Consider the following 12,246-nt stretch of genomic DNA (forward strand, 5'->3'; position numbering starts at 1 on the left):
GAAGGACTGGACTCAATCCTGGAACGCAAAACAGAATGGGATGTGGTGAATTTAAAATTTCAAACCTAAAGAGCCAGTTTGATGTAGTGGTTAAGTGCCCGGACTCTAATCTGGGAGAACCAGGTTTGATTCCCCACTCCTCCACTTGCAGCTGCTGGATGACCTTGGGCAAGCCGTAGTTCTGTCAGAGCTGTTCCTGAAAGAGCAGTTTCTGTCAGAGTTCTCTCAGCCCCACCCACCTCACAGGGTGTCTGTTGTGGGGAGGGGAAGGGAAAGGAGTTTGTAAGCCGCTCTGAGACTCCAAGTGAAGGGCGGGGTATAAATCCAATCTCTTCCTCCTCTTCTTCTTCTGTTTCTTAACGGTAACTGTTTAGGGGAAGAGAAACGGGGGGGGGGGAAAATTTAGCTGTCCGGGTCAGTGCTCCCTCTAAGCTGAGTGAGTGTGAGCTGGCTCACCGTTTCTTAGCCTCCGGCTCACACATCTTTGTCCTCGCTCGGGAAGGAGGGGGCCCCAGAGCAGACTCGGTTAGGCAGCAGCCAAGCCGCTCGCCCACAAGTTTACTGCCGGTAGCTCGCAAAGGAGAGTTTTGGCTTACAAGACTCGGAGCTTAGAGGGAGTCCTGGTCGGGGTGTCACGCACACACCGTCTTTTGGACCCAAGACCCTTCTCTTTGTTTTGTGCCTAGTTTTCTTTTACACTTTAGGATGTCTGACACACACACACACAATCCCCATCCATCCAGTGTTCTTTCGTCGATCTCTGCCCTCCCGCCAGTCAGCCTGTAATCCTCGCCCCGTTAGGTTGGCACCTTAAGAGGCCGACAGGAGCGGCGGGGGGGGGGGGTCAGCTTCCCACAGTCAAAGTTCCTCCCTAGCCAGCTTGTAATACTACTGGGAGGCTGGCACGTCGGCCTGATGAAAAAACAGGACTGGGTAGACGCAATCGCGTGAAGCTGCAGGGCAAAATGTGGCCACACAGCAGCTTGTGTGAAATTGACATGTACCATCGGGCCAAAGAGAAGAGTGAGCTCGGAGCAGCGCTTGTGGGAAATTACCATGTATGCGGGTCTTCCCTGTTGTCTCAGCTGGCTTTTTGGGAGAGGGAGCTGCTATATGAAATATTGCCCACTTCTCTAAAAGGGTCAAATCCAGCCTTGGAAATATCACTGATGCACCTTCCCACACACACCAGTATCAGTCATTAATTGCGCAAAGGAAGACAAAAACCTACATGTAAATTCTGCTGGCATTATTATCCACACATATATTCTTGCACAGTAGCTTACAGAAATACACTTACGCAATAACTACGTAGACAAGTACTTACGCCATTTATTTATTGCTTTACTGACTAAGCTGATGTGTGAGCGTTCATTTGTACCGCTTGTTGGTACCAAGATTACTTTGATGACATGGTTGTCTGCACAAACCACTGGGGTCACTGTGGTTATATCTGAAGTTTATTTGTAAAGATGCTGCCTAAGGATGTCTTTGCGAGGACAAGTTTGGAACCAGAGGAGAACAAGCGGAACAGAACGTGAACTGTGCATAGGAATATGATTTTACACTTAACTGAGCAGAGGCATGCCTGCAGCTCCCTCCTTCCTTCCAGTACTTTGACATCAAGAGGTGAACCAAACCCTCATGCCTCAAGCAGAAGTTGAATTTGTGGGTTGCACCTATATGGCCTGGCTTTGCTGCTTAGTACTCTGGCATTCTCTACACTGAACTCTCTGGACATCTACACCTCTCTTTCCTTGCAATGATTTAAACAGTATTTGGAAATGTACCTCATCTCCCAGGCCCGCTAGACTATTAAACTCCGACTCTCTACCCTTCTCCCTTTTTATGCGTTCTTTCCCCTCTACCTATCACCTTTATAGAGTTCCTAGCTTTTGAGATTTTTATTGTTATAATTATTAATTGCTGAAAATAATTTTCAGTAAGGTGGTTCAGTAGCAGTGGAAATTATGAAGAAAATTAGTTTGTGCTTCTAACACTGTCTCCTGGGCTATTTGCTCTTTCTTTTTTGCATGCAGAAAGAGTATGTGTTTGTGAGAGCAGGGGTTGTGCTACTGTACATATGTACTGAGCAGTGTGGCATGTAGTAGGTGTTAATTGTCATGCTTGTGATTAAAATGTGCATAAAAATGATGAATTATGAATATATGCCTGTGCCTGCTTAGAAGAAAGGTGTGACTATCAGCGCAATCTTAAATTGAGTTACACCCTTCTAAATTCAGTGAAGTCGGGGGCTTAGAAGGGTGTAACTCTGCTTGACAGGTTGTTGTGAGTCATTGTAAATTACCATATTATGGTCTTCAACTACTATTGCTAAACTTCAGAGACAAGTATACAACTGCACAAAGCATTAGAGGCATCCATGGCTTATATTTTAATATTGATAATTGTATTGTTTTTTTAAAAAATGATTTTATTTGTTTTTGCTTTGTGAGTCACCTCAAGCAAGTCTCTAGAGAGGCAACGTATACATTCTCTGAATAAATAATATACATTTTCTTGTTAGCTGCTTTACAATTTAGGGGGTCAGGGGGGATAGAAATGTTTTAAAGAGCCAGTTTGGTGTAGTGGTTAAGTGCGTGGACTCTAATCTGGGAGAACCGGGGTTGATTCCCAACTCCTCCACTTGCACCTGGCTGGATGACCTTGGCCAAGCCGTAGTTCTGATAAGAGCTGTTCTTGAAAAAGAGCCGTTTCTGTCAAGAGCTCTCTCAGCCCCACCTACCTCACAGGGTGCCTGTTGTGGGGAGGGGAAGGGAAAGGAGTTTGTAAGTCACTCTGAGACACCTTTCGGTGGTGAAGGGCGGGGTATAAATCCAATCTCTTCTTCTCTTCTTCTAAATAAATACATTGGTGGGAGAAATATGGGCCCTTTAAATCCCTTAGGCATAAAATGGAATTCACCATAGAAAGTCTAAATAGTATTTTGTGAAATGGGGGACATTTGCAAAAGGAGATGTACAGTATTTTAACCTTTGCTATGTTTAAATCGAAAGTGCCACCTCTGTGATCAGTGCTGTGATTAGTGAACAAACATGTGGACAAGGGGGATCCAATAGATATTGTTTACCTTGACTTCCAGAAAGCTTTTGATAAAGTTCCTCATCAAAGGCTCCTAAGTAAGCTCAAAAATCATGGGATAAAAGGACAAGATCAAAAACTGGCTAATTAATAGAAAACAGAGAGTGAGTATAAATGGGCAATTTTCTCGGTGGAGGGTGGTAAGCAGTGGGGTACCACAGGGATCAGTACTTGGTCCATTGCTTTTTAACTTATTCATTAATAATTTGGCGTTGGGAGTAAGCAAGTGAAGTGGCTAAATTTGCGGATGATACGAAGTTGTTCAGGGTGGTGAAAACCAGTGAGGATTGTGAGGCATTCCAAAGGGATCTGTCAAGGATGGGCAAGTGGGCGTCAACATGGCAAATGGGGTTCAATGTGTCCAAGTGCAAGGTGACGCACATTGGAGCCAAAAATCCTAAATATAAATACACATTGATGGGGTCTGAACTGGCAGAGACTGATCAAGAAAGAGATCTTGGCGTTGTAGTAGATAACTCACTGAAAATGTCTTCAGTTTTGAACAGTCCATTGATGCAGGAGGGCAGGAAGCGTAAGGCAAGAAGGATCCCAACAAAGTTTTATTCCTGGTATAAGCTTTCATGTGCTCGTATACGAAAGCTTATGCCAGGAATAAACCATTGTTGGTCTTAAAGGTGCCACTGGATTCATACTTTGTTTTGTTAACCACAGTTAGTCTTAAATACGGTTCTGCATTCTGTACAAACATGGACATCGTAGCTTACTCCTGGCTAGGGACATATGAACACCTGCCAGTTTGGCTCATGCTCTGTTCACTGATCACAAGCAGGGACGATTTTTCGAGGACTGGTTCAGTAAGTCATCAATCTGTTTGCCGGTATTCAACATGTTGCTTCACTGTATTTATTCCTAGCCATGCATTGCGACTGAGGGGTGACATGATTGAGGTTTATAAGATTATGCATGGGAAAGAGCAGGTAGAGAAAGAGGTACTTTTCTCCCTTTCTCACAATACAAGAACTCGTGGGCACTCCATGAAATTGCTGAGCGGTCGGGTTAGAACGGATAAAAGGAAGTACTTCTTCACCCAAAGAGTGATTAACACATGGAATTCACTGCCACAGGAAGTGGTGGCGGCTATAAGCATGGATGGCTTCAAAAGGGAATTAGATCAGCATATTGAGCAGAGGTCCACCAGTGGCTATTAGCCACAAGGTATAGATAGGGGCTCTGGGGCAAGTGATGCTCTGTCTTCTTGGTGCTTGGGGGGGCAACAGTGGGAGGGCTTCTGGTGTCCTGGCCCCACTGGTGGACCTCCTGATGGCACTGGTATTTCTGGCCACTGTGTGACACAGAGTGTTGGACTGGATGGGCCTTTGGCCTGATCCAACATTGGCGTCTCTTATGTTCTTATGCTTGTGACTATTATGTACAAATCTAAAGACAAATCTATTAAAACAATAACTACAAAACACAGCAGAAGGACAGGGTTGCCAGCCTCCTGGTGACAGCTGGAGATCTCCCATTATTACAATTGGTCTCCAGGTGAACAAAATCAATTCCCCTGGAGAAAATGGCTGCTTTGGAGGGTGGACTCTATCGCATTCTACCTTGCTGAGGTCCCCCCCCCCCAACCTTACCCTGCTCAGGCTTCACCCCTAAAATCTCCAGGTATTTCCCACTTCATAGCTGACAACCCTACTTAAAAATCATGCACATTAACCATGATGAAAAGGAACCAGAGATTTCATGGCTAGATACAGATCATACCAAGGCTCATGGAATTTAAAAAAAAAAAGAGCATGGTACCTAAAATATTACAAATCTGGTATTGGGCAATCTTCTAACAGGAGGGATCATTATATTTCATTTTGTGACCTTTCCTCCCTCCTTAGGATGCATTCATGGCATTCCACCTTGACAAAGGCCAAGTGAGCAAGTATTTGAAGCCATTGCTGATTGGGGAGCTGGCACCAGATCAACCTAACTCTGAGCCCACCAAAAATGTGAGTGTTCTCCCAAGGTCAGAATGAGAAAATGATGTGTAATTTCATAGTTTAGAGGTATGAAATAACCCAGACTTATATTAGTTGATGAAATACGGCATCTCAGTGCATGGTGCATATGAAACTCTACACCAGGGGTCCCCAGCATAGTGCCCACCAAGTGTTTTTAGCAGATGGGGCTTGTACCCAACAGGGCTTTTGACTGGCTACCGAAGATTGGTTGTATGATTGAAGGTAAGCTGTGTGTAAGCAAGACAATACTTTTTAAACAATATGCTTATTTTAAAGTGCAACTTGTTAAACATAGCTACTGCCTGAAGATGACAAAGATTTGCTGTTAGAATTATGCATAACCTCACTCCCTGGCCTTTTGTGTTTGGCTCCGCCTCCTGTAGCAGCCATTTTGTGCTTGCACCTACCACCCTGAGTCAGAAATCTAAAGGTGCCTGCAGGCTCAAAAAGATTGGAGCCTGTAGACACACTGAACAGTGAATTATATTATTTTATCAGTACAGTGTTCTAGGATTTCTAAAAGCATAATCTCATCTGCATTCCATAATACAGCAACCAAGAAGCCAAAAGTAGAATAGTGGCCTTATGACCTGAAACCTACATTGAGGAATCTTTCTGCCAGTAGCTACTATATTTATGTCCACACTTTCTATATTTGTAGTGCGGTCCTATTCTCTTCTGTGTGATAGATGACCAGCTAGGGTTACCAACTTATTGGGGGGAAACTGCTTTTCCCATATTTAATAATGACTTAATGGTCTGTCATTCGTCTCCAAGCCACGAAAAGCTTCATTTTCACATATACAGTCTTTATCAAAGGGATAGGTCATTTTCTCTAGGCCTGCTGGCAACTCTTTGCCCAGTAGATCCTGCAGAAAAATGAAATGAACCTAGCATTCTCTTTTATTACAAAATTTAATGTGTGAACTAACTCACAAGATGCTCTTCCTTCAAACATCAACTGCAATTTTCTATATAATCTATATGATTCAACCTCAAGAATGCTGTAGGGGCTTTTGAGGCTGCAGTGTTGCATGTATGGGTCAGAAACAAAGTTGTAAAATGTGCATTTTTTTCTTGGGGGGGGGGGAACCAGACTTTTGGGGAAAATGAAAACTATGCAGTATTAGTTTTTGTCAACCATAAACTTACTTTACTGCTTTAAAAACATAAAACACATAATTTTGATTGGGGGGGTATTTTTTCTAAAAATATTTTGTTTATTTCAAAAGATAAAATACTTAGGTGGAGTTTTATTAATGTATCTCAAAATTCCTTTTTTTTTCTTTGGAAATTTTGCAAAATTAGCATCATGGTAGAGTGGACAAAAATGTCTCTGCCAAATATTTCTGGTTTTCTTCCAGGCCTTCACAGTTCTCATCAAGAAACCTGGCAGGAGACCTCTAAGAATTCTTACCCTTACATACATATCATATTGCATAACATTTTGATAAAGCTGTACGTTGTTGAAGCACAATCCTTGTAGTTGTGCTGCACAATCCTAAACATATTTGTTCATACCCTCCCTAGTCAATGAACCTATTCCCAAGTAAACAAAAAACAAAAGCTATGTAATACCTTTTATTAAGACCATCTGAAATTACACAAGACAATGTGCAAGGTTTTGCGTTTTCCAGACTGGGGACTTGCCATCTTAAACTGGCCAAGAATGCATTTCCAAGGAAGTGTGGAAATACAGCCCCAATTAGGAGGGTTAGGCCTCTCTAAATATTGTATTTATTTGTTTTGATTTTATTTATATCCTGCCCTCTCCCGCAAGCAGGCTCAGGGCGGGGTAACAATATATAGGTTAACAACCATAAAAACATTTAACATAAAAACTAAGACAAGTTTAAAATGAACAGATAATAGCAACGATGGCACACAGCAACAAGATGGAGAATTCCAGTGCCTCCTGCAGTTGACAGTCTTCTAGCCGGGTCAGTTTGGATGAAATACAGTGACAAAGACTGTGTACGGGGGAGGCCGGAATGGATTGGACGTCCGCCGCCTCAACCAATGTTCCCTCTAAGCTGTGGAGTCTTGTGAGCAAAAATGCTACTGGCATTAAAGTTGTGAGCGAGCGATTTGGCTACTGCATAAATTAGTTTGCTCTGAAGCCATCCTTCCTCAGCCAAGACAAAAACGTGTGAGCCAGAGGCTAGAAAACTGTGAGCTAGCTCACACTAACTCAGCTTAGAGGGAACACTGGCCTCAACCCAACTATTGGAGAAATCTCACCATCCTCATCAGATCCCAGCATTTTGTGGGGAGAAACCACAACAATTAAACTCATCATTGATTTTAGGCATGAAAAATCCCATAACTCTCAGAGATGTATCTAGTTCTAGAAATTTCCACTTCATAGTTCTGTGTAGCTGCAAAGCTCATCACTGCAAATACAGAGATAACCACTTGAAGAACAGCAATAAGAGATAAGCAATCTGATCTTCACTTCGCTTATCAGTTCTTGATGAGAAGGAGCTAAGAAATCAATTGCATAAACTATGGTATTAACTGTAAGCCCTGTACTACGGATAGATAATCTCAAACTGCTTGGGGCTTCTGCTTAATGATACAAGTCAATGAAGATGTGTAGATACAGAAAACCAGGAGTTTCCTCAAATGTTGTGGTGATCAGATCATCAGAGTTGGCAATAAAGGCTATGCCATAGTATAGTACTTAGCACTGCAGAAACTGCAGCAGGTATTAGGGCTGAGCAAGCTGTGTATCCCTATGATGATGAACTGAAATTATCCTTTAAAAATCCCAACCTTCTGAATGACAGTCTCAAAGGGAAGGGGGGGGTCCTCTCAACTGCCTGTTGTTTGTCCCCCTGTCAAGTGAGACTGTAGCACATGAAACAAGAGAGAGAAAGTCTTTGTGTTTTCCCACAGCAATCGATCATAGAGGACTTCCGGAAGCTGCGGTCCACTGTTGAGAACATGGGACTCCTGAAGCCCAACAGTCTCTTCTTCTTTCTGATTTTCCTTCATATTGTGCTACTGGATATTGGTGCCTGGTTGACCATCTGGTACTTTGGATCATCTTTAGTACCGTTCTTCATAGGTGTTGCATTATTTACTACTGCTCAGGTACAGTACTGAAAGTTCTGTACAATCCTGGAAATTAGCCTCATCTTCCATACACTTTCAAGAATTCAAAGGGTTTCACAAATTTAGGCAAAGGTCCATGGGCCCACACAACTAGTTCTTTGTGGTACTGCAGGTTTAACCTTTTACAAAGACTTCTGGCAGTTTTCAAAACAGTGGGTGGGCTGCTGTTTAAGTCAAGAAGTGAAAAGCTGAACTTTTGCTGGTCTTTTCATGAACCTGTAGATGAATCTGATTTAGGCCCACTAAGGTGGCTTGTGCACAGATGGATCCCCCTTTTCCCTCTCTTTGTAGATGCATTCAAAGTAGCAATTGAGGCTCCCCTCCAGCCTGCCATATCCCCTGTCACTTGGCATGCTTATTGGTGTGTTTTTCTTTTTTTAATTGGGAGTAGATATAAAGGGAAAATGTCAGAATAGTATAGCAATATGTCTACTACCATTAATTAAAAAAACAAACACCCTATCTGTCAGGGATGGCAGATGCTAGGGGAATGATGTCAAATGTGGGTGAGGAGATACAGAAATGCACACTTTCCCATACAGTTTCCCCAAATCTGCTTTGGAAAGGATCATACCAAAGCAGGTTTGTGGAAAACACGGTGGAGCCAGTGAAAACCCACAAGGTTGGTGAACATATAACTATATTCATTCAGAAGCTGAAATTAAAAAACACTGCAGTGGGGGGGGGGGTTTTTGCAGAGAAAGAACTCCATGTGGAAGTGACCTAAGACTGGGATCTCAGTACCTGGATTATTATTGTTTCATTTCTAAGGATCATTTCTGACACATTAAAATCCCATTTTACATATACCTTATTATAGATGGGGGAGGGGAGATGTCAGACTCCCAGTGAACAACACTCTCTTTGGCAGTGATATGTTTATTGAGATAAACTTTGATCCAGAACATCACTTGTGTTAGAACTGAAGATTTTGGCGGGCATATGCTTAATACAGGTAATTCAAACAGGGGCCCTTCCCTTCCCCTCATGCACACATCACGCATACCACGCCTAGCGTTGCCATCCCAACCAAGTGAGAACATATATGGCTTGGTTATCTTCTGCTAAAGCTGGTACCAAAGCTTCAAGGACACCCCTCCCAGGGAAAGAGAGAGGAAGCACATCTTGCAAGGAAAGTTATGGCTCCTAAAAGCAAAGGTTCCCACTCACTCAACATATGCACCCCACTCCCCTCCCCGCAGGAATTCCCTCCCCACCAATAACTCTTGACAACCTAAGCGAGCAAAGCTAAGGAAGATTTGACAGGAGACTGCTTAAACCCGGCTAGCATGTATCACAGACATTATTACTACTATTCAGTAGGGGTGTTTTGTTTTATTTTTTATCCAGACAGCTAGAATCTCTGGCAAAGCTGTTCAAGGCTTGTGGACCTCTCCCTGCATGATATAATCAGAATAGGCAGGACAGGAAAACCAAGAGAATGCTGGGCATTCCCTCCCTGTGCAAATGAGAGGATACCCCAGGCATAATACAGATACCAAGTGCTCCAATGCAAACAGTATTTACTGGTGTTTAGGGCTGTAGGATCTCTTCCAGAGAATGGAGGCAGGTCTTGGAACTTGAGTTTCCCAAATTACGTAGTTATGTGGGGGCTCCTTTTCTTTTTGCCCTCAGGTTGCTTTGAGGATGTGCAGTTGAAATGCTTGTCCTCAGCAATGATTAATTGTGATACAGAGTGTATTCATAGCTGAGCCCCAGCATCTTTAAAAAAACAAGTGATGGACAGTGTGTCCCTACCTAAAAGGAACTGTATCGGGCATGGCCTTCATTTCTGTAGATTACATATACTTACATGATGTCTTTAGAATCTACTTTAATCAGTTTTGAAAGGAATCCTTGGAGAGAGGATGCAGCATGGTGTGATGATTGTCTAGACCAGGAGTGTCAAACATAAGGCCCGGGGGCTGGTCCTGGCCTATCCAGGGCTTCTATCTGTCCCATGAGCAACTGGTACGAGGGAGGGAAGGCAGGCTTGCGGGGGGGGGGTGAGTGGGTACATGCAGTGAGGTATGTGTGGTTGCAGCAGTCAAGAAATAGAACGGAAACTGCTAGGGGGAAGGACTATGAGGCTGACCAAAAAATAGTGTGGTAGGAATGGCAGCGAAAGCAAAGGAAGAGGTGTGCTGTTTTTTCCCTCCCACTTCCTCCAACCTCAGCTGAGTGGGGATTGGTGAAGCCACTACGTGGGGGGGCAGAGCTGAGCGGCCGATGCCACCACTGCCACCCCAAATGGAGACCGTAAGGGGGGGTTCGCGAGAACAGGCACACGGAGCAGCGGTTTGCCAACGGGGGGACAGGACCGGCAGGGGAGAGAGAAAGAGGAAGAAGACCGGTGCGTGGATTGGGAGGCGACTGGGCTGTCTTACGTGTGCCGCTCTGAGGGGACGGATGTCTCGGCCTCGGAGGCAGGCAGAGGAATGAAGTTAAAAGGGGGAGTTGCTGTTGCCACCACACATCTGGACAGCCGTGGAACCGGGAGGCAAAATGAGTGTCAGGGAAGGTGGGGGACAGCAACCTTCCTTCCCCACACCTGTCCTCCGCCCGTGAAGGGAAAGGGGCTTGATAGAGGACAAAAAGCATCCCCCTGGAGGTTTTGGAGACAGCCTCTTCATGAGGCTTCACCTCAGCCTCGCTGCTTCTGTGGGAAATGCAGGGAGGGTGAGAACTGGCAGGGGGGGGGGGGGTTGGGGGGAGTCAGGTTCAGACCCCTCCCTCCTGAGCCAGGACCCTGTCGTCTGGGTCACCCAGGGCTGGTCACTCAGCCCGGACCACCTCACAGGGATGTTGGTGGTGGTGCGGATGGGGTGGGGGAGGGTGGTGCGGATGGGTCCGGTGTGCCTCCTCCAGATCCTCAGAGGTCAGATGGGGGAAAAGAGGAAACAAGAGACGTATCATAGCCGGGCTGGGCTGCTGAGGCTGGGCGGATGGGGGTGCTGCTGAAAAACCACCTTATTTACTTGCAAGGTAGATGATTCATCTCCTAAAAGTGCTAGATATACAAAAAGGAACTTAACTTGTATGGAAATGTAAGATTACCCCCCCCCCCTTTATTGTATCCCTTGGATAAAACCCCAGTCTTGCATATGATTAAATACACTTATTGGAGCTTTTGTGGATTTCCCAGCTTTTACTCCTAGGAATCAATTCATTTTGTTTGTATCTTGAGTAAAAAATAATATTGTTAATTGAGTTTCCCTGTGTCATTTATAAAGTTTATATCTCCGGTAGCTGGTGTTACATTTGATGACACACGTGGCTCTGTCTGACAAATTAACGTTTATGTCAATTCTGGCCCTCGAAACAAAATGGGTTTGACACCTGCAGATGTAAAGTAGCTCTTCATTGCTTTTGTTCCGCGTGAACTGAGTAGTAAAATTGTTTTTGTAACTCCCACTTTTCTCTTTCAGTGCCAGATGTCCTGGTTCCAGCATGACTTAGGACACCTTTCTGTCTTTAGCAACTCAAAGTGGAATCATCGGGTACACACAATCTTAATGGGTGTCGTGAAAGTAGGTATCCTTTGCCTTAGAGCAGTGAGGAAAACAATTTCCTCTTCAGTAGCCCTGTGAGCTTGAGTTTTACTCAGTTCCATGTTCTCCTTTCTTACAGGGAATGCCAGCTACATGGTGGAATAACCTGCATTTCCAGCACCACGCCAAGCCCAACTGCTTTCGTAAAGACCCCGATCTCAACATGCACCCCATTGTGTTTGCCTTGGGGAAGAAACTGGCTGCAGAGGTACATTTGACGAGTTGTTATTCCAATGTATTTATTTACTTACTTAATTTATGCGCTAGTTTTCTCCCCAGTGGGGATTAAAAGCAGCAGCTTATATCATAAGGACATAAAGAGAAGCCAATCTTGGATCAGGCCTGTGGCCCAGCCAGTCCAACACTCTGTGTCACACAGTGGCCAAAAATACCAGGTCCCATCAGGAGGCCCAGCAGTGGGGCCAGGACAGTAGAAGCCCTCCCACTGTTGCCCCCCCCCCCCGGCCCCAAAAAACCAGAGAATCCCTTGCCCCCCC

At 44.5% G+C, this 12,246-nt stretch overlaps 1 protein-coding gene across 1 annotated transcript in view; it reads left to right on the forward strand.

Annotated features, from left to right (window-relative positions):
* Nucleotides 1-3,447: 3,447 nt before the first annotated feature.
* The window catches only part of LOC107121914 (fatty acid desaturase 1-like), a 26,939-nt gene continuing 18,140 nt past the window's right edge, over nucleotides 3,448-12,246 (forward strand). The window contains exons 1-5 of the mRNA XM_015424927.1: nucleotides 3,448-3,474; nucleotides 4,959-5,069; nucleotides 7,980-8,177; nucleotides 11,627-11,728; nucleotides 11,829-11,957. Of these exons, the coding sequence (XP_015280413.1) occupies nucleotides 3,448-3,474; nucleotides 4,959-5,069; nucleotides 7,980-8,177; nucleotides 11,627-11,728; nucleotides 11,829-11,957 (567 nt within the window). The remainder of the gene's footprint in view (nucleotides 3,475-4,958; nucleotides 5,070-7,979; nucleotides 8,178-11,626; nucleotides 11,729-11,828; nucleotides 11,958-12,246) is intronic.

This window comes from Gekko japonicus, unplaced genomic scaffold (assembly GCF_001447785.1).
Source record: "Gekko japonicus isolate JY-2015 unplaced genomic scaffold, Gekko_japonicus_V1.1 scaffold1541, whole genome shotgun sequence".
In the NCBI taxonomy this organism is placed as follows: domain Eukaryota; kingdom Metazoa; phylum Chordata; class Lepidosauria; order Squamata; family Gekkonidae; genus Gekko; species Gekko japonicus.